This window comes from Loxodonta africana, chromosome 18 (genome assembly GCF_030014295.1).
Source record: "Loxodonta africana isolate mLoxAfr1 chromosome 18, mLoxAfr1.hap2, whole genome shotgun sequence".
NCBI classification, from domain to species: Eukaryota; Metazoa; Chordata; class Mammalia; order Proboscidea; family Elephantidae; genus Loxodonta; species Loxodonta africana.
In genome coordinates this window covers 30230625-30251569 of record NC_087359.1, presented here as the reverse complement: position 1 = coordinate 30251569, position 20945 = coordinate 30230625, and the positions used below count along the sequence as shown (strand labels likewise).

The window sequence follows — 20945 nt, the reverse complement described above, 5'->3', positions numbered from 1 at the left end:
GTATTAGCCATATATTTGGACTTACTATAGCCTCAAAGAATTTTAATTGCCACTACTACAGATCTACTCATTTACTTAGGACTCATAAAGTTTTCGGCATACCTTCATATCTATCTTTTTTTTTTCTATTTCATTTCTATGAAGAGATCAGACATACATTCAAATGTAAATTGAGGCCTAGGTAAAAATCAGCAATGGATTTGTCAAAGGCATACAGCAAACTAGATCCTGACTTGAGACTAATTACCTGACTCCGTATGTACACGTTCGTCCTGCTCAATTTCCCTAAAATTCCACTTGGTGTAAAGAATACACCACAGCTAGAAAAATAAAATAAAAAGAGTAGCCCACAAATTCTTATGCAAAAGGTAGCTTTCTCACTACTAAAAAAATTTGTTTTCTCTGTCATAAAGAAATACCTGTTTGATTTTACCGAATTCTGATGTGGTGTTTCCATATACAAGCCTAATTCATATGGATGATACTCACTGATCTGCTCTTCTTGAGTTATTGGCTCCTCATCATCTGGAAGGTAGCGCTTATCAATTGCCTCTTTAATCTGGTTATTGGCTCCTTTAGGATCTAAATCCATAGCCCAAGAGAAATTCATCAGGGCGAGGTGCGTCTGACCTAACTTCTTGTAAACCTAAAAATAAACAGCAGCACTACATTTTTCATTAAGTTGTGAGCTTCAACTTCAAAATCCTAAACGCTTATTTAAATTAGGCTCCTGATTTATGTGCTCTAGGCCCATTCTGGGCTTCCGGGGTTGGGGCAGGGGGAGGCGGTACAAATGGATCAGCACTTGGCTACTAACCGAAAGGTTGGTAGTTCAAATCCACAGAGGCACCTCAGAAGAAAAGCCTGGCAATCTACTTCTGAAAGATCATGGCCATTGAAAACCCTATAGAGCAGTGTTCTTGGGGTCCCTGGGTGGCACAAATGGTTAAGTGCTCAATTACTAACCAAAAGGTTGGTGATTTGAACCCACCCAAAGGTACCTTAGAAAAAAGGTCTGGAGACCTGCTTCCAAAAGGCTACAGCATTGAAAACTCTATGGCGTGCAGTTCTACTCTGCACACATGGGGTAGCCATGAATCGGAATCAACTCAAGGGCAATTGGTTTTATCTCAGGTGCTGAGCTTCCAGTAAATCTGACTGACACTGAAACAATGACAATAGGCAGAAGTAGACTATAAGCTGCTTTATTAGCACTCATTTATAGTGGTTTTAAGTATAGTTATACCAACTCTCAACACGTGTCCACTATTCCTAGCTACCTTAACTGGCATCTGGGGGCCCAGTCTGTAAAGTCCTGACTAGTTTGGCCTTGGAAAACATAGAAGCTTTTTCTTCTAGTCAAGGCAACACAGTGCCATTAATGTTCTTCTTCTTGGGAATTTCTAAATATCTTATTGTGAATTGGAAACTCAGGGCTTTCCATGCGGTAGTCTCAGTTATGAACTCACTATTGGCCTTGGCTGCTGCCAGTGCTAATCTAGTTCTAACCACAGTAGGGTTAGGATTCTGGGGTGTATATTTTTGCTCCTTCATTAGGATATCATCTTCTTAAATATTAAAACTAAATCCACTCTTTGTTTCCAGCACATTTAGTTCAGGGTTCTAGCTGAATTTGCTCGATAAATGTAAAATTGGTATCATATTTACTCTTCAAAAGTTAATATTTGCTATGAAAGTCACAGTTCAGGACCATGGCCCCAATCTTTACCTTTCCTATTAAGAAGTAAACGAGGGATTCTTTGGGAACAATTTGTTTCAGTTCTTCAAGTTCTTGTAAAGCAGACTACAAGGGGGGAAAAAAAAAAAAAGAAAAACCTTAGAATAGCAAAATTTTACAAAGTTTTGCCTAGGCAAGAGCTTTTATTTATTAGATTTCCCTGATCATCTTAACAAAAGCTTACTAAATCTCAACCAATGTACTTCCTTATTGCATTAATTCTTGTTGTGAAAACAGAATGCATGAAAAATACTTACAACAACAGGGACTAAGAAATGGCAGGCATTCACCAGAAGTACACTGAAATACACACACACACACACACACACACACACACACACTCGCTCTATGAAATACGCAGGTGGTGACAATCCTTGTTATTGTTACCATTTTATTTAAAATAATGAAAACCTATCACATCGTGTATAAAAGTGCTTTGAAAATTAAGCTGCAGAACTTAAGTTCTGTGAATGGCTCTTCTCCATGATGTAACCACTAAGCTTTGAATATTAATCTGCCATTTCAACTACTGATGAAAAGGCTAAAGTGTAACCTTCTGAATTGAGTTAAAGCTGTCTAGTTATCTTGTGACCATTCATTGCTCCAAGGTGGGTTGACAGAGAAAGGACAGGAGAATTAGATTTGTATTAAAGGAGAAAGATCATCATTAAAACTGGCCTCAAAAATGAGATTATGCTCCATTTCTTTCAAATCTAGAAAAGGGAAAAAAATAAAATTTTGATGTTACATAAATTTAGCAGGGGTGAGTTAGGAGAAACAGGTATCCTGATCACTGAGGGTGGAAATGTAAATTGATGCAATCTGTTTGTGATGCTAATTTAGCATTATCTATCAAGTTAACATGTAAACACTGATTAAGCAATCCCACTACTAGGAATTTGCCCCAGGGATATACTCAAAAAAGTTCACTAAACAATCTATATGAGAACAACCAACCCCACATTATTGTTATCGTAAAACACTAAAAACCACCAAAGTGTGTAACTGGAGCCTAGTTAAATAATGATCCATACTCTGCGGAACACTGTGTAGTTGTTACAAAGAATCAGGTACATCTGTAGGTGTTCAGCTGTTTAAGTAAAAAAGCAAAAGCCAGATGTACAGTACTATGTACTATTCCTTTTTGCGTCAAAGCACACATACCACCAATTACATGGGTATATGCATACATATTTTACAAATACGTTTATGTGAGTATATCCATCATTTTTTTTCTCCTGGTAGAAATCAATACATATGTACCCTCAAACTAGGTAAGAATGGTTTACCTTCGAGGAGGAGATGATTGAGGAAATGAGGGGAGAGCCTTCTATTTTTCATTTGGTAACTTTTTAAATTTTCTAACTTTATGAACATTATATTTTATTTCCCTTTAATGTCCACAGAGGTTATTTACTTTTTGTTTTCTTTGCTATGCCTCTTTGTAGTAAACAAAATCCACTGTAGGTTAGGTTAAAAAAAAAAAAAAGGGATAAGTACAGCCATCTATTAACAGGGCTCTATTTTCATCTATTAACAGGGGAGTGTTAAATGAAAAAAGCAAGTTGTAGAACAGTATGTATAATCGTATTAGTTTTCTAGTGCTGCTGTAACATATTACTATAAATTTGATGGCTTAAAACAACACATTTGTTACTTTACAGCTCTGTAGGTTAGAAGTTCAACACATGTCTCTGCAGGCTAAAATCAAGCTGTCGGCATGGCTACCTTCCTTTCTGGAAAGAATCTGTTTCCCTGCCTTTCCCAGCTTCTAGAGGCTGCCTGCATTCCTTGACTTGTAACCCCCTTCCTCCATCTTCAAAGCCAGCAATAGCTGGTAGAGTCCTTCTCAAACTGCTGTGAGTCACTCTGATTCTCTTACTATAGCCTGGAAAGGTCCTTCACATTTAAGGATTTATGTGATTAGATTGGGCTCATGAGAATAATCCAGGATTAACTCCCTATCTCAAGGTTCATATCCTTAATTACATCTACAAAGACCCTTTTGCCATGTAAGATATATTCACAGGTACTGAGGATTAGGGTGTATACATCTTTTGGGGGGCACTGTTCTACCTATTATAGTAGTATAAGCATGGTTGGTTAAAAACAATTAAAAATTTACATGAACAATAAGAGAATTGGCGAAGTATATGCTCAGCCATTGATAATTCTTATCCCCAAAAGAGGGAGCGTAAGTTTATAAGGCACATTTACTTTCATATAAAGAAAAAATAAGAGTAAAGCAGTGATCAAAGATGGTGGGCTAGTAAAGGTATCAGATAGTTATGGAATTTAGACAGCATAAGGAAATTTCTTTCTTTATTGGTATTCTTAATATGACTTTGGAGCCCTGGTGGCATAATGGTTAAGAGCTTGGCTGCTAACCAAAAGGTTGGGAGTTTGAATCCACCAGCCGCTCCTTGGAAACCTTGTGAGGCAGCTCTGCTCTGTCCTATAGGGTCGCCATGAGTTGGGATAGACTCTACTGCAATGGGTTTGGTTTGGTTGGCTTAATATGACTTTAGTTTTATTTCTCTAAAAAGGGCATAAGAATGAAGAACCAATCCTATTTCACAATTCCAAAAAAGTTTAATACATTTTCCCCCTTATAACTAAAGGCCAAATGTAGTATCTTGGCTTTTATAAATTTTTTTTACTGGCATTCTAGGAGACATTTAAAAAGTTTACTTAAAATCTTTTTGTGCGAAGTAGTGTGGAAAGTAAGGAGCCCTAGTGGTACCATGGTTAAAGTGCTCAGCTGCTAACTGAAAGGTCAGCATTGGAACCTACCAGTGACTCCTCATGAGAAAAGACCTTGCTATCCATTCCAGTAAATATTTCTGACTAGGAAACCCTATGGGGCAGTTCTAATCTGTCCTATAGGGCCGCTGAGTCGGAATCAACTCAACAGCACATAACAACAGTGGAAAGTAGCTGGGTAGTTGGTGTATGGGTATTCATTATATTCTTATTCTACCAACTACAGTGATGTTTTGAAAATTTCTGTGATAAAAAGACTTAAGGCAAAACACACATACACATTATCATAGGCAGTATATCTGTTTAAAAGGCGACAGGTTTTTTAGGCAAGTTTGTAAGTTTGTAGGAAGCCAATATGGTGCATCTTTAACACCCCACTCTCTTCCTAATTACTGGCAATCCAAGAGAAACCTACTCAAAGGAACTGACAGGCTTAACGTGTCTGAGAATCAGAGTTGCCTGCGGGGAATGAAAGATTTATTAGACATTGTAACTCTATGAGGTAGATAGTGTCCTTTCATAGTGTTAAAAATTGTAGGATATACATGGAATAGAATAGCAAAATGAAACATCTGTGGGCATGGATATTAAGATCACTGAGTTATATTTGTCAAACATTACCGATAATGACTGATGAAGTCTGTATCATAGTGAAGAGGACTGAGATTGACTTTAATATGTCAGGGCAGTAATTATCACACCTTTTGATCTCAGGATCTTTTTATGCTCTTAAAGTTTACTCAGGAGTCAAAGAGTTTTTGTGATAGCTAGTAATATTCAACAGAAATTAAAACTGAGAAGTTTAAAAAATATTAAAAGTAACAATTAATAAACCTATTACATACATAACGTATTTTTTTAATGAAAAATAACCGTATTTGCCACAACAACAAAAAATCAGTGAGAAGAGTGCCATAGTTTAACATTTTTGCAAATCTTTTATGTCTGGCTTAATAGGAGACAGCTGGATTCTCGTATCTGCTTCTGCATTCAATCTGTTGTGATATCACACATCATGTAGCCTTTGGAAAATTTTACCATACATTCATGAGAGTGAAAAAGGTACATTCACAAGAGGGAAAAAGGCAAATAAGATCCAAGAATTATTTTGAAAATAGTTTTGATCTCATGGAATCTTTGAAAGGGTTTGGGGGACACCCAGAGTCCCTGTACCACACTTTTATGAGAGTAGCTGCTTTCAAGAAGTTTTAATCAGGATGACTCACTCCAACTCTTCTCCATCACTACAAAATTCAGAATTGATACTTTTTTTTTTTTTTTTTTCTTTCTATGACTGCATTTTATAACTGTTACCAAATTTCATGCAACTAGCATTCTCCCTGATAGGCTAATTACAAAGACTCATTGAGAAACAGTATTTAATGTAACATCAGAGTTCTTACTTTTGCCTTAAAAAGGTCTTAAATGATTAGATTTTTATACAACACATTAAACAGGACCATGGCTAGCAATGTTTAGCCAGAGGGAGGTTGAAGTGGCCCTTTTCCAACATTTGATTTCTATTTTGGAACCAAGACATTTCAGAAGCAATTGGTAACTTTTCATATAGTCATCACCTATCTATATCTAATTCATGCATCAGAGTAGGCCTTTTAATTAAGCCAACCCCCAAGCTGGTACCCAAAAATGCCTATAACCACTACAGTCTAGACAATGTACCAGATCAGAATTTAAGATTCTTGAAGCAAGTATATGGTTGATCTACATGGTAATCCTGGTAGGTGTGTCAGCATTAAAATGGCTTCGAAGAATAATAAACTGAATAAAATCCTTCAGTTGAAGAACCTATGTATCTAAAAAAGAACAGTGAAAACTATGCAAAACCATGAAAACAAATGAATTATATAGTATTTCGAAGAGCAATTTGAAAGTTCAAAAGTGTTAATTAGATTAAAAGAAGATTTTTTTACGAGAACAGAAACAGATGATTAGAAAATCTACTTATTCATAAAGAAAAATGGAGTTAAGACTAGAAGAATTACTGAATAAATGACAAAGGATAAATTATGTAATATTTAATCTCCTTATATATCTTTATTGGTCTTGAAAAAAAGTTAAGAGATTATAACTGGTTTTGTATTTTCAATTTTGGCAAATTCCAGTGTATACCAGAACAGATTTGTAAGGGAAGTCGCCTACTAAAACGGGATTATTTCGCCCAAGTTTTCCTGCGCACTAAAATTTAATTTTTTAAGTAAGTTTTTACTTTTTTAGTAGGAAGAGCCTAAATTTTTCAAAAAGTGACCTGACCTTTAAAACAAAACTTCAGATTTCTGGTTTACGTCTAAACAAACTGTAACAAAAATCTCCTGTTACTTTATGCCTCTTGTCTCTTAATCTTCCTCTTGTTCTTTCCTCACTACTTTTTTCAGGTTATGGGTCCATAATTAGAGAAACAGAATGGGAATTAAAGAGATAAATATATTGGACTAGATCTGTTCTGCTTGTGATAAGCCATAAAAAAAAAAAAAAAAAAGCCATAGCTCACTAATATGTTCCCTTCATGTACTCAACATGTATTATTTTCATGATTATTTGGCCAATGTCTGTTCTCCCTCTAGAGGGATACTAGATGGTAAGCTCCCCAAAGGCAGGAAACGTGGCTGCTTTGCTTGCCACTATATTCCTAGTGCTGACACATAGCACAGTACCTGACACATATATTTGTTGAATAGATGCACACACATAAACACATATATTCCTTTGTTACCTATTCACTTATTTTGGTCTTATGAGGATGGTTTGGGTCTTATCTGTAAGATAACTCCTTGATGGATTGCCTTTCTATATATTGAAATTGTAATTTTCAATTTCTATATACTGAAATTGCATTTCTATACACCGAATCTTTACAAAGGATAATCATACATCCCTAAATATCCATACATCCATGCTTCTTATAGTTACTCCATGAAAAGGTAAAATCACAAAAGAAAATGAAATTAATAGCTTTTGAAAATAGGGTAAATGAACTGTCTCAGATCAAAATTAAAGTCTAAATAACTTTCAGTTTATTAAAACAAGGGGTACAAAATTAAGCAACACAATTCAGAAGACCATTACAATATATATCTTACCTTATATTTTTCATTTGCAAATAAAACTGAGGCTCTGTGAAATTTGCATAGAGGGTTCTTGGGGTCAATAACAATGGCTTTATTTAGGGTATCCAAAGCCTTCTCAGATTTTTTCAGTGCATGTTGAACCTATAAGAAACAAAGATCATATTAGTGTTCCCTCTTGATAGTTATGAAAAAGGATGAGAACCAAACAGTGTGACTCAAAACCAACTTAACGATAACAAAATTACTAAAGATAAGGCTGGATGGTCTAGCTGGGCTGTCCTTTGAGTTAACTGGACTTAACTGATTACTGAAATAATACAAAAGATTATCTCTGAAATCTCTTCCAATTCTCGTTTAACTGCTTCACTTTACAGATGAGAATACTGAAGTCCAGAGATGTTAAATGACTTGCTCTGGGATCAGAAACTAGGTCCTCTGGTTCCCAATCTAGTACTCTCTCAGTCACCATTATGCGTCCATATGATAATCAAGATTCTATCTTTAGAGCACATATTTGGTTACCTCTAAGGCTAAAAGGCAAAAAAACTTTGATTTTCCCTTCACAAGAAAAACCTGTACTATTTAGCTAGATAACACTCATATTTCAACAGATCTATTATAATCCTCTAAATATCAGAATTTTCAAAACTGTGTTCAAAGAACATCTAGAAGATTTGGCTTTAAACCTTACCAGCCCTGTTTCACTTAGAACAATTATACTTTTTACCTACTTTAGGAATTTATTTGAAAAAAATGACTCTTCTACTTTATAGATTTGAAAAATAGTGATCTGTAATACCGGGAAAAAAATTATTAAATTTTAAATAACTTAAAACTTTAAAGATCTAAAAAAAATTACCAAGCCTACTATTCATTCAGAGTCCCTGGGTTATGCAACAGTTAAGCGCTTAGCTGCTAACCAAAATATACCCAGAGGTGCTTCGAAAAAAGGGCAGGGTGACCTACTTTTAAAAGGTCACAGCCATTGAAAAATCTATGGAGTGAAGTTCTACTCTGACACGCATGGGATCAACATGAGTTGCATGCAATCAACTCAATGGCAGCGGGTTACTATTCATTTATGTGTATACACAGATAGTCCCCAACTTAAGACTTAATCAAGTTACGATGAACCACACTTACGACGGCCGTTTTTGGGTACATCTTATCGTTAGTAATACGTACTACATACAATGCTGCAGCACGTAATTTGCTCATGATCAAAACACTGTTGAAAAACAGGCTACAGCGTGGTCTATCATGAAGTCTGCATCCGTGTAGGGAGTCTTAATGGATAGAAAGATGGGCAATATTCAACTCTAACAACGTATGATAATTCAACTGTGTACATATGACAATTGAACTGTGTACGTGCCCGACAGCTGTTACAACACTGACTTCACTGTTACAACACTGATGCCAAACAATAAAGACTAGACTTTAAAGATACTGATAATAAAAGGCAACAGTAATGAAAAAAAGAGGTATTCAACTTGTATCAGAATGATGGAGTTGCTGGAATGTAACCTTGTCCAAAGTCAGGGACTACCTACACTCACATTCTGTTATGTTCCTACATCGGACAAATTATATGTTAAAAATAAAGTAAGGTGAATGGATGCAGCTGCACACTTAACAAATATCACTGTCATAAGAATGTTAGTTGGTAAACTCATCTATGCAATGATCTTTTCTTATTAATTTTTATTGTGCTTTAAGTGAAAGTTTACAGATCAGGTCAGTCTCTCATATACAAATTTATATACACCTTGCTATGTACTCCTAGTTGCTCTCCCCCTAGTGAGACAGCACACTCCTCCTTTCCACTTTCTGTTTTCATGTTCATCTGGTCAGCTTCTGACCTCCTCTGCCCTCTCATCTCCCATCCAGACAGGAACTGCCCACATAGTCTCATGTGTCTAACTTGATCCAAGAAGCTCATTCCTCACCAGTATCATTTTCTATCCCATAGTCCAGTTCACTCCCTCTCTGAAGAGTTGGCTTTGGGAATCGTTCCTGTCTTGGGCTAACAGGAGGTCTGGGGACCATGACCTCCAGGGTCCTTCTAGTCTCAGTCAGACTATTAATAAAGTCTGGTCTTTTTTACGAGAATTTGAGGCCTGCATCCCACTGCTCTCTTGCTCCCTCAGGGGTTCTCAGTTGTGTTCCCTGTCACGGCAGTCATTGGTTGCAGCCGGGCACCATCTAGCTCTTCTAGTCTCAGGCTGATGTAGTCTCTGGTTTATGTGGCCCTTTGTGTCTCTTGGGCTCATAATTACCTTGTATCTTTGGTAATCTTCATTCTCCTTTGCTCCAGGTGGGTTGAGACCAATTTATGCATCTTAGATGGCCACTTGCTAGCATTTAAGACCCCAAATGCCACTCTCCAAAGTGGGATACAGAATGTTTTCTTAATAGGCTTTATTATGCCAATTGACCTGGATGTCCCCCGAAGCCATGGCCCCCAAGCCCCCACCCTTGCTACGCTGGCCTTGGTAGTGTTCAGTTTATTCACCAAACTTCTTTGCTTTTGGTTTAGTCCAGTTGTGCTGACCTCTCCTGTATTGTGTTGTCTTTCCCTTCACCTAAAATAGTTCTTGTCTACCATCTAATTAGTGAAATCCCCTCTCCCTCCCTCCCTCCCTCCCCACTCTTGTAACCATTGAAGAATATTTTCTTCTCTGTTTAAACTATTTCTCGAGTTCTTAATAATAGTGGTCTCATACAGTATTTGTCCTTTTGCAACTAATTTCACTCAGCATAATGTCTTCCAGATTCTTCCACATTATGAAATGTATCTTTTTTTTTTTTAAATAATACTTCATCGAGTTTTTTGGTGAAAGTTAACACAGCAAGTTAGGTCTCTGACAATTTCCACACAAAATTTTTCAGTGACATTAGTGACATTTATTACAATGTGTCAACATTCTCTTTGTGTTCAATTCGTTCCTGTTTCAGTACTCTAGTTTCCCTGGCTCCTTATCTTCTCATCTTTGCTTTTGAATAGTTGCTGACCTTTTGGTCTCACAGTGATGGTTTTGAAGTAGGGCACCAAAACATCCTTTGTGTGCCATTTTGCTTTTTCGCTAGAAGGTGATCTCACGGGATATGCTCGATTCTAGTTTAAAGAGTGTCTCAGGGTGATAGTCTCAGAGAGTCTTCCGTTCTCTACTCTTCCAGTTTGTCTGGCTTTTTGTTTTAATAAGAATTTGAATTCTATCTGGAATCAACTATTGTGACCCTGGTCAGAATGGTCAGTGGTGGTAGCAGGGCACCATCAGGTTAGGTAGATGAGGTTGTGGCTCCTGTAGACTTGTTTCTTTTCTGTACTTTTGGTTACCTTCTTATTGTTTTGCTCCTGGTGAGTAGAGACGTGTATTTGTATTTCAGAAGGCAGCCCACAAGCTTTAAGACTGCAGACACTACTCACTTTACTACAACACAGATTTGATTTTTCTCAACTATGTTATGCCAATTGACTGAGTTGTCCCACGAGACTATGGACCTAAGCCTTCAAATGCAGACAACCAATGTTGGCAGGTATTTGGTTAAGTCTGAGGAGTATCCGTATTTGTGTCTTCGATGAACATATGTGCCTGCATTTACATATCTGTATTTCACATACCTATAGATACTTCTGGAAACTCTGGTGGCATACTGGTTAAGTGCTACGGCTGCTAACACAAGATCGGCAGTTCGAATCCACCAGGTGCTCCATGGAAACTCTATGGGGCAGTTCTACTCTGTCCTATAGGGTCACTATGAGTTGGAATCGACTCGACGGCACCGGGTTTGTTTTTTTTTTTGTTTATAGATATTTCTATCTGTTCTCACCTATGCACACACATTTACCTACCCATAAACCAATTTGTCTATATCAATTCATACGTGCTCAAATAAATATGTGTCTTTACTTTGTGCTGTGCTCACTACATCCACATTCGAAGCCACTTTTCCCATCACCAAAAGTAACTAGTCTCTATGGTAAAAAGTATACTTTCTCCACCCCTCCTTCTCTCTCTGGTAACCACCAGTGAACATTGGTCCCTCTCTATTTACTTATTTTTGTCTTCTTATAAAAGATCATACAATATTTGTCGTTATATACTTGACTTATTTCGCTAAGCATTATGCCCTCTGGGCCCATCCATGTTATGTTTCATGGACTCATTGTTCTTTATGGTTGTGCAGTATTCCATTATATGTATGTAGTACAATTTGCTTATCCATTTATCTGTTGATAGGCACTTCGGTTGTTTCCATTTATTTGCCATTATGAATAAAGCAGCAATGAATATAGGTGTGCATATGTCTGTTTGTATCATTACTTTTAGGTCTCTAGGGTGTATATCTAAGTGTGGGATTGCCAGATCATAGGGTAGTTCTATTTTTAGCTTTCTGACAAAGCACCATACAGTTTTCCATGGTGGTTGTACCATTTAACAGTCCCACCAATGATGGATAAGGGTTCCAATCTCTCCACATCCTTGCTGACATTTGTTATCCTTTTTTTTTTTTAATATCAGTGCCATTTTAGCTGGGGTAAGATGGTATCTCACTGAAGTTTTGACTTGCATCTCTCTAGTGGCTAATGGGAAACCCTGGTTGCATAATGGTTAAGAGCAATGGCTGCTAACCAAAAGGTTGGCAGTTCAAATCCACCAGGCGCTCCTTGGAAACTCTGTGGGGCAGTTCTACTGACCTATAAGGTCGCTATGAGTCGGACTCGAATCGATGGCAACAGGTTATTTGGTTAATGGCTAATGATCGTGGACATCTTTTCATATGTTTGTTGGCTGCCTGAATGTCCTCTTTCGTGAATGCTCTATTCATGTCTTTTGCCCATTTTGTAATTGGGTTGTCTTTTTGTTGAGTTATTGCAGTTTTACATAGATTTGGAGATAAGACCCTCATTGGATAAATTGTTTCCGAAGATTTTTGCCCCACTTTGTAGGTTGTCTATTTACTCTTTTTAATAAAGTCTTTTGATAAAGAGGTTTTTAATTTTTATGAGGTCCCATTTATCTATTTTGTCTTCTTCTATTTATGCATTTGTTATGTTTGATAGCCTATTTTTACAAAAGATGAGGTCCCTAGTTTTCTTCCTATGTTGTCTTTTAGGGATTCTATGGTTTTAGGTTTAACATTTAGGCCTTTGATCCATTTTCAGTTCGTTTTTGTGTATAGTGTGAGGTATGGGTCCTGTTTCATTTTTCTGCAGTTCTGCCAGCATCACCTATTAAAAAGGCTGTTTCTGTCCCACTGAATGAACTTTGACCCCTTGTGGAAAATCAATTGTCCATCGATAGCTGGGTTTAATTCTGAGTTCTTAATTCTATTCCACTGGTTCATGTGTCTACTGCAAAACCAATACCAGGCTGTTTTGATTACAGTGGCTATATAGTAGTAAGTTTTGATATCAGGGAGTGTGAGACCTTCTGCTTTCTTCTTTTTCTTCAGTATTGCTTTGGCTATTCAGGGTTTCTTAGTTTTACCATTTCAGTAAAGAATGCTGTTGGGATTTGTATTGGAATTGCATTGTAACTGTAGATCACTTTAGGAAGAAGTGACATTTCCACTATATTAAGTCTTCTAATCCGTGAGCATAAGATGTCTTTCCATTTTTGTAGGTCTATTTTAGTCTCCTGTAGTATTTTATAATTTTCATTGTATAAGTCTTTTATGTCCCTGGTTAGGTTAATTCCTAGGTATTTTATTGATTTGGGGGGTATTGAAAATAGTAGTATTTTCCTGATTTCTTTCTTGGAGAAGTCTTTGTTAGTGAAGAAGAATCCAACTGATTTTTGTGTGTTGCTCTTGTACCCCACAACAGTGCTAAATTCTTCTATTAGTTCCAGCAGTTTTTTTGTGGAATCTTTAGGGTCTTCTATGCAAAGAGACAATGAAGAAGCTCAATATCATCAGTCAGAAAAAGGCTAGGTTATGACTATAGAAGAAAAAAAACCGACCATCAATTGCTTATATGCAAGTTTACGTTAAAGCTGAAGAAAATTAAAACAAGTCAATGAGACCCAAAATATGACCTTAAGTATATCCCACCTGAATTGGGAGACGATCTCAAGAACAGATTTGATGCACCGAATGTTAATGACCAAAGAGCAGATGAGTTGTGGGATGATATCATACATTAAGACAGCAAAAGGTCATTAAAAAGACAGAAAAAGAAATAAAAGACAAAAAGTGATGTCAGAAGAGACTCTGAAACTTGCTCTCAAATGAAGAGTATCTAAAGGGAATGGAAGAAATGATAAAGTAAAAGTGCTGAACAGAAGATTTCAAAGAGCGGCTCAAGCACACAAAGTAAAGTATTATAATGAAATGTGGAAGGACCTGGAGTCAGAAAACCAAAAGGGAAGCACATGCTCGACATTTCTCAAGCTTAAAGAACTGAAGAAAACATTCAAGCCTCGAGTTGAAATTTTGAAGGATTCTACGGGCAAAACAGAAACCCTGGTGGTGTAGTGGTTAAGAGCTACAGCTCCTAATCAGAAGGTCGGCAGTTTGAATCCAGCAGGCGTTCCCTGGAAACCCTGTGGGGCAGTTCTACTCTGTCCTTTGGGGTCGCTACGAGTCGGAATCGACTCAACGGCAGCGGGTTTGGTTTTTTTGGTACGGGCAAAATGGTGAACGATACAGGAAGCACCAAAAGATGGAAAGAATACACAGAATCACTGAAGCAAAAAGAACTGGTCGATGTGCAACCATTTCAGGAGGTAACATATGATCAAGGACCAGTGGAACTGAAGGAAGAAGTCCAAGCTGCACTGAAGGCACTGGTGAAAAACAAAGCTCTAGGAATTGACAGAATGCCAACTGAGATGTTTCAACCAATGGATGCACTGCTGGAGGTGCTCACTCATCCATGCCAAGAAATTTGGAAGACAGCTATCTGGCCAACTTACTGGAAGAGACTGGTATTTGTGCCCATTCCACAGTAAGGTGACCCAACAGAATGCGAAAATTATCACACAATATCATTAATATCACATACAAATAAAATTTTGCTGAAGATGATTCAAAAATGGTTGCAGCAGTACATCAATAGGGAACTGCCAGAAAGTCAAGCCAGATATAGAAGAGGATGAGGAACGAGGGATATCACTGCTGATGTTCGATGGATCTTGGCTGAAAGCAAAAAATGCCATAAAGATGTTTACCTGTGTTTTATGGACTAACCAAAGGCATTTGGTTATGTGGATCATAACAAATTATGGAAAACACTGGAAGAACGGGAATTCCAGAACACTTAATCGTGCTCACGTGGAACCTTTACATAGACCAAGAGGCAATCATTCGAACAGGACAAGAGGATACTGCATGGTTTAAAGTCAGGAAAGGTATGCATCAGGGTTGTATCCTTTCACCATACTTACTCAATCTGTATGCTGAATAAATAATCTGAGAAACTGGACTCTATGAAGAACGTGGCATAACAACCTGTGATGTGCAGATGACACACCGTGAGGGCTGAAAGTGAAGAGGACTTACTGATAAAGATCAAAGACTACAGCCTTCAGTATGCATTGTAACTCAACATAAAGAAAACAAAAATCCTCACAACTGGACCAATAAGCAACATCATAATAAACAGAGAAAAGATTGAAGTTGTCAAGGATCCCATTTTACTTGGATCCACAATCAACGCCCATGGAAGCACCAGTCAAGAAATCAAACCACATACTGCATTAGGCAAATCTGCTGCAAGAGACCTCTTTAAAGTGTTAACAAGCAAAGATGTCACTTTGAGGACTAAGGTGTGCCTGACCTAAGCTATGGTACTTTCAGTTGCCTCATATGCGTGTGAAAGCTGGATGATGAATAAGGAAGACCGAAGAATTGATGCCTTTGAACTATGGTGTTAGCGAATATTGAATACACTCTGGACTGCCAGAAGAATGAACAAATCTGCCTTGGAAGAAGTACAGCCAGAATGATCCTCAGAAGTGAGGATGGCGAAACTTTGTCTCAGGGATTTTGGACCTGTTATCAACAGGGACCAGTCCCTGGAGAAGAACATCATGCTTGGTAAAGTAGAGGGTCATCGAAAAAGAGGAAGACCCTCAGTGAGATGGACTAACACAGTGGTTGCAACAATGGGCTCACATACAGCAATACTGTGAGGATGGTGAAGGACCAGGCAGTGTTTTGTTCAGTTGTACACAGGGTTGCTATGATGGCACCTAACAATTACTTAGTTTCCATGTATTTCTTTATTTTTTTCTGTTGTTGATTTCTAGGATCAAATAAATTTATACACATATTGTTTTGTGATATTGGTTGCAATCTACACAATGTGACAGCATGGGTTCCCCGTGTCCATAAAAATGGAGCGCTTCACGAATTTGTGTGTCATCTTTGCACAGGGTCCATGCTAATCTCTGTATCATTCCAATTTTAGTATACGTGCTGCCGAAGCAATCACAGATTTCAATCTTTTTAAATTTGTTGAGACTTGTTCTGTGTCCTAGTACACGGTCTATTCTGGAAAATGATCCATGTGTGCTGGAGAAGAATGTGCATTGTTCCAATGCTGGGTGGAGTGTTCTATACATGTCTGCTAGGTCCAACTGGCTTATGGTTTTATTAAAGTTCTCAATGTCCTTAAGTGATCTTCTTTTTAGATGTTCCATCATTTGAAGTGGTGTGTTGTAACCCCCTACTATTATCATAGAGTTATATATTTCTCCTTTCATATCAGTATTTGTTTTATGTATTTTGGTGCACTGCTGCTGGGTGCATATATATTTATAATTATTACGTCTTATTGCTGGATTGACCCTTTGATTTAAAGTCTATTTTATCTGATATCAATATGGCCACCCCTGCTTTTTTTGTTTACTGGTTGTGTGGAATTATTTTTTCTCCATTCTTTTATTTTCAGTCTGTTTGTGTCCTTATGTTTAAGGTATGTTTTCTGTAGACAGCAAAAGGATGGATCATGTTTTTTTATCCATTCTGCCACTCTTGGCCTTTTGCATGGGGGTGTTTAGACCATTTACATTTAAGGTCACTGCTGAAAATGAAGTGTCTACCTCACGCATTTGTTTTTTGAGTGGTTCATATCTTGTTTTTCATTTTGATTTTTCTGTTGTTTTTTGTATTTGGCTGCTTTTTTGTGATGAGCCTTTTTGCCAACTTCCTTCTTCTGAATGTTTCTTCTGGTGATTTCTTAGTGGTTACCACATATGTTACATTATATAACCTACAATTTATGCAATGGTCTTTGCAGAAGGTTATTACTACATGTGGCCAAATATTCATCTAAAGGACTGAGACCCTAAAAACTAGTTCCCTAAAAGACAAAAGCATATTCTCTTATCTAAAACTTCTTCAAATAAGCTACTCAGAATTCTAAAACAATCCATTCAACAATAACCTTAAAAAATAGGAAACTTCAATAAAGGTGTCAAGAGATACTCGAGTTCGATCTGCTTATCTTAAACTGATGGCAAAACAAAATAAACTTAAGTCTATACTGTTTCCATAGTATGTAATATACAAGAATTCACCACGTCAATTTTTAAGGAAATTATCATGGCCAATTTCATCATAGTCAATAAAGAACTAGAATTCTTTCTCCTAAATAGTGAAATTTCAAACTAACAATTTCCTCATACTGTATGCCCATCCCACAAAAGCCAAATATGACGTGTGTGTGTGTATGCATGTGTGCATGCACGTGAAAAAGGTAGAGCAAAGAAGGAAGAGAGAACAAGAATGAGAACTTAATATACCATACTTACAGAGAAACTAATAAATGAGATTTTTAAAAGCAAAGATACCTTTCCTCCTATCAAAGTATAATTTATCGTTAGATATATTTTAAAGGGGTAAACATAAAATGGTGATCCATATTGCCTTACAAGAATTTTAATTTGTTCTGATATACCTGTATCACTCACATATAAACACAAGGAATCATTTACTTTGAAATAGTAATTACTTAATTTTGGAGTGAAATATTAACATATGGAAAAGTATTTTAAAAAATATGAAGCATCTCACTTGAGTCTCATAACAACCCTATGAAATAGGCAACGCAGGTATTGCTGACGTTAATAAAATAGAGGCTCAGAAAAATTAAGTGACTTGTTCAAGGGTGAGGACACTCCAGAGATCTTTCCTTATGCCAAGTAAAAAGGTGATGATTTGGCCATAAAAGACCTCAGGATACTGTTTCAAGAACAACAACAAGCTCCAATTTTCATTATAGCAATTAAGTCAATAACAAACACATCTCAAAATGGAGATTAATAAAACAGTAATGTTCAGAAAAGGACATCATGTTTGGTAAAGTAAAAGGTCAGGGAAAAGGAAGGAAACTTTCACTGAGATGGACTGATACAACAGCCACAACGGTAGACTCAAACACACCAATGATCATGAAGACAGCCCAGGACGAGGCAACATTTCATTCTGTCAAACATAAGTTTGCCATGAGTCAGAGCTGACTCGAGGACAACTAACAACAATGTTTGGAAAGCTACTTACTACTCCAATGTGGCAAAGCAAAACTGAACTTTGAGGGTTGATATCAAGTGCTTTCTGGAAATGCATTTCTGCAAGGCTGAATTTTTCTTGCTTGTAATAAATCATTCCCAAACCATACCTGAAAGTATAAAAAGTATAGTTTTAGGGACTTGAACTTCTGATTGTTAATTTAGTTTAGCTAATAATAGGATGCTGCTAACCAAAAGGTTGGCAGTTCGAATCCACCAGCCACTCTTTGGAAAACCTATGGAGCAGTTCTACTCTGTTCTAGGGTCACTATGAGTTGGAACTGAATCAGGGGTAATAGGTTTGGTTTATTTATTTATTTTTAGAAGGGAGGCAAAAAGCATCAGTCATGATTAAAAAAAGCAAAATCTTAATCAAAATGTAGTTTTTCCATTCTTTGCTCAAATGTGTATATATTTTATATCCTTATAGTACACACAGTATCATATTTGGCGTCCCTTCCGCCTCATTTACTGTATCAAATACACACTCCTATATCTATAGACTTCAAAATTATAATTTGTAAAGGCTATGTAATAGTGTATCAAGATAACATACAGGAATTTCTCCCAAATTTTCAAAACATCAAATGAACACAGTATGACTGATCTACACTAAGGATATCTCTCTTGGCCATACGGCTACATGATAACTGAACACCACAGGCATAAGAAAAAAGGCACAACATGTCTGTTTTATTTGAGAGTGGCTTTGTTTATCATTATAATGGTGCTATATGTGAGGAAAACATAAAAAGCTTTATGCTAATGATGGTGAAGGTAGAGATAACAAAAGAAGGAGTATTTACTCTGCAATTGGAATAATAAATTTGCTCAGTGTTTAGTTAGATACTTAGAGAGGCCTAAATATTTCATTATTTAAATTCCTCCTAGTAAAAGCTTGCCAGTCTGAATTTTCCTACATTTTAAATGATACTGTTATAACAATTTTTGACTATGGCAAAGTGTCTTAAGAATGCAGCTACAGCAATATCCCAAAACCCTAAACAGAACATATACTAAAACCCAAAAACCAAACCCACTGCCTTCAAGTTGATTCTGGCTCATAGCGACCTGATAGGACAGAGTAGAACTGCCCTATGGGGTCTCCAAGAAGCGGCTGGTGGATTCGAACTGCCAACCTTTTGGTTAGCAGCCGAGCTCTTAACCACTGTGCCACCAGGGCTATGTACCACACATTTAAAAACCAATACAGATCTTGCTAAGAACTAAGCTCTTAAAATATTAGAAAACTTCTGTATATGAAGAAAAGGCAGTATCAAAAAGTTTGAGTGTCTCCCATGTCAGCAAAATTTAGCAGTTATCAGGCTATCTTTCAGGCAATACAACTACTTAGAAATTAATCCATTAAAAAAATACATAAAAATCCAAAAATATACATTAGTTACCTAATGTTTTTGATTTAGCGACAAATAGAATGATAAAACTCAATTATAATAATTAAATCCAAAAGAAACTCTAACATACAGACTACTACAGAGTTATAAATTCAGAATTGCTCTTCTCCTTAATCTTTAAACTATTAAGTTAGTCAAGGAAAATACAATAAAATGTAAATATAGTATTGAGGCAGAAATAGGAACAAATTTTTTCATGTCTTCTTTGATAACAATATAAGCCAGATAGTAAACTTTCTATTTGACTACTTGTGCACAAGCAGAAAAAGTAAAATAGAGACACGACTTAATAAACTAGAATGCTGAATTGAAATAGATGTTCATGATTATATGTCAAAGAGCAAAAACTAGGGGATATTTTTTAATGTTTGTTCTCCATTATCCTAGGTGAATTACACTATTCTTCCTCCCCATGTTCCCAAACATTTTCTATGTTAACCATTATTTCAGTTTTAAAAGAAAAAGTTAACAAATCAAGTAACAAAACTATCTGCAAAAGCCTGGCAGAGAAATGGCTGAAACTGTTCACTGTAAGGATCTGATATTCTAATAATCATTAAGAGTTGGTTAAAGGTACAAATTTCACATAAAAACATTATAGTTAGAAGTTACCAACCAATACCATCCTCAAGTATTAGTAACCAAATTTATGAGAACAGAGATCTAACAAGCAACACTACCATGTATCAGCCTCATCAATAAGATTTTGTCTTTGCACTTTATTAGCACTTACCATGCATTATAATGTCTAGGATTGACTCTGATAGCATTTCGAAAACAAGCTAATGCTTTGTCTAGTTCTTCAGTTAACACAAACTCATGACCTAACAGAGTATAGGCATAAGCATAATTTGGATCAACCTGGATAGCTCTCTGGAAGAATTTAATTGCAATATCATGTTCCCGTTGCAAACTGAAACAGTTCCCTGCAGCACACCAGGCCTTAAAAAAAAAAAAAAGGAAGCAAAAAACAAACACAATTAAAATTTAATTTTATTTTTTCTAAAAACAAAACCAAATCTAACACTGAAATCAAGCCTCAGACTCCACTTAGACTATATAGGTAAAAACTGAAGTGTTTTTATAGATGCATTTAATTTTAAGCTTAAATATGTTATGAAAAGTGATATCACTCAACATTCTTGCTATGCACTGCAATGTAGTTCCTACAGGAGTGGCCCATATAAACCAATTAACTGTGCCCGTGGCTTAAAATGACAATTGAAATGACTGATTTAAAATTAGCACTTCTTTCAATCTATACGACTCTTTAACGAAATCTCAACATGGTGACGATAGCAATTTTAATGGTCACATCCTGAATAATTCTGAACAAAATATATGCTTTGTGGTTTGTCTATTTGTTAATTTCCACCACATATTTCAGAACTTTCTCTTCTTCTCTGGGTCCCTGCCTAGATGG

General features: G+C 36.5%; 1 protein-coding gene and 1 non-coding gene across 13 annotated transcripts in view; both read right to left on the bottom strand.

The window, feature by feature from the left end:
• The window catches only part of CDC27 (cell division cycle 27), a 63786-nt gene that overhangs the window by 2479 nt on the left and 40362 nt on the right, over positions 1 to 20945 (bottom strand). For 7 of the 12 annotated variants that reach the window (XM_064270972.1, XM_064270973.1, XM_064270974.1 and 4 more), the window contains exons 14-18: positions 20256 to 20464; positions 18100 to 18217; positions 7600 to 7728; positions 1730 to 1804; positions 490 to 646 (exon numbers count right to left, since the gene is read on the bottom strand). In XM_064270972.1, the coding sequence (XP_064127042.1) occupies positions 490 to 646; positions 1730 to 1804; positions 7600 to 7728; positions 18100 to 18217; positions 20256 to 20464 (688 nt within the window). Of the gene's footprint in view, positions 1 to 489; positions 666 to 1729; positions 1805 to 7599; positions 7729 to 18099; positions 18218 to 20255; positions 20465 to 20945 lie in introns of all 12 variants that reach the window. The other 5 variants (XM_064270978.1, XM_064270979.1, XM_064270981.1 and 2 more) reach the window with 2 other exon arrangements.
• On the bottom strand, positions 15927 to 16030 carry LOC111751812 (U6 spliceosomal RNA). The gene has a single exon (XR_002786894.1). It is a non-coding gene; the product is annotated as a U6 spliceosomal RNA (small nuclear RNA).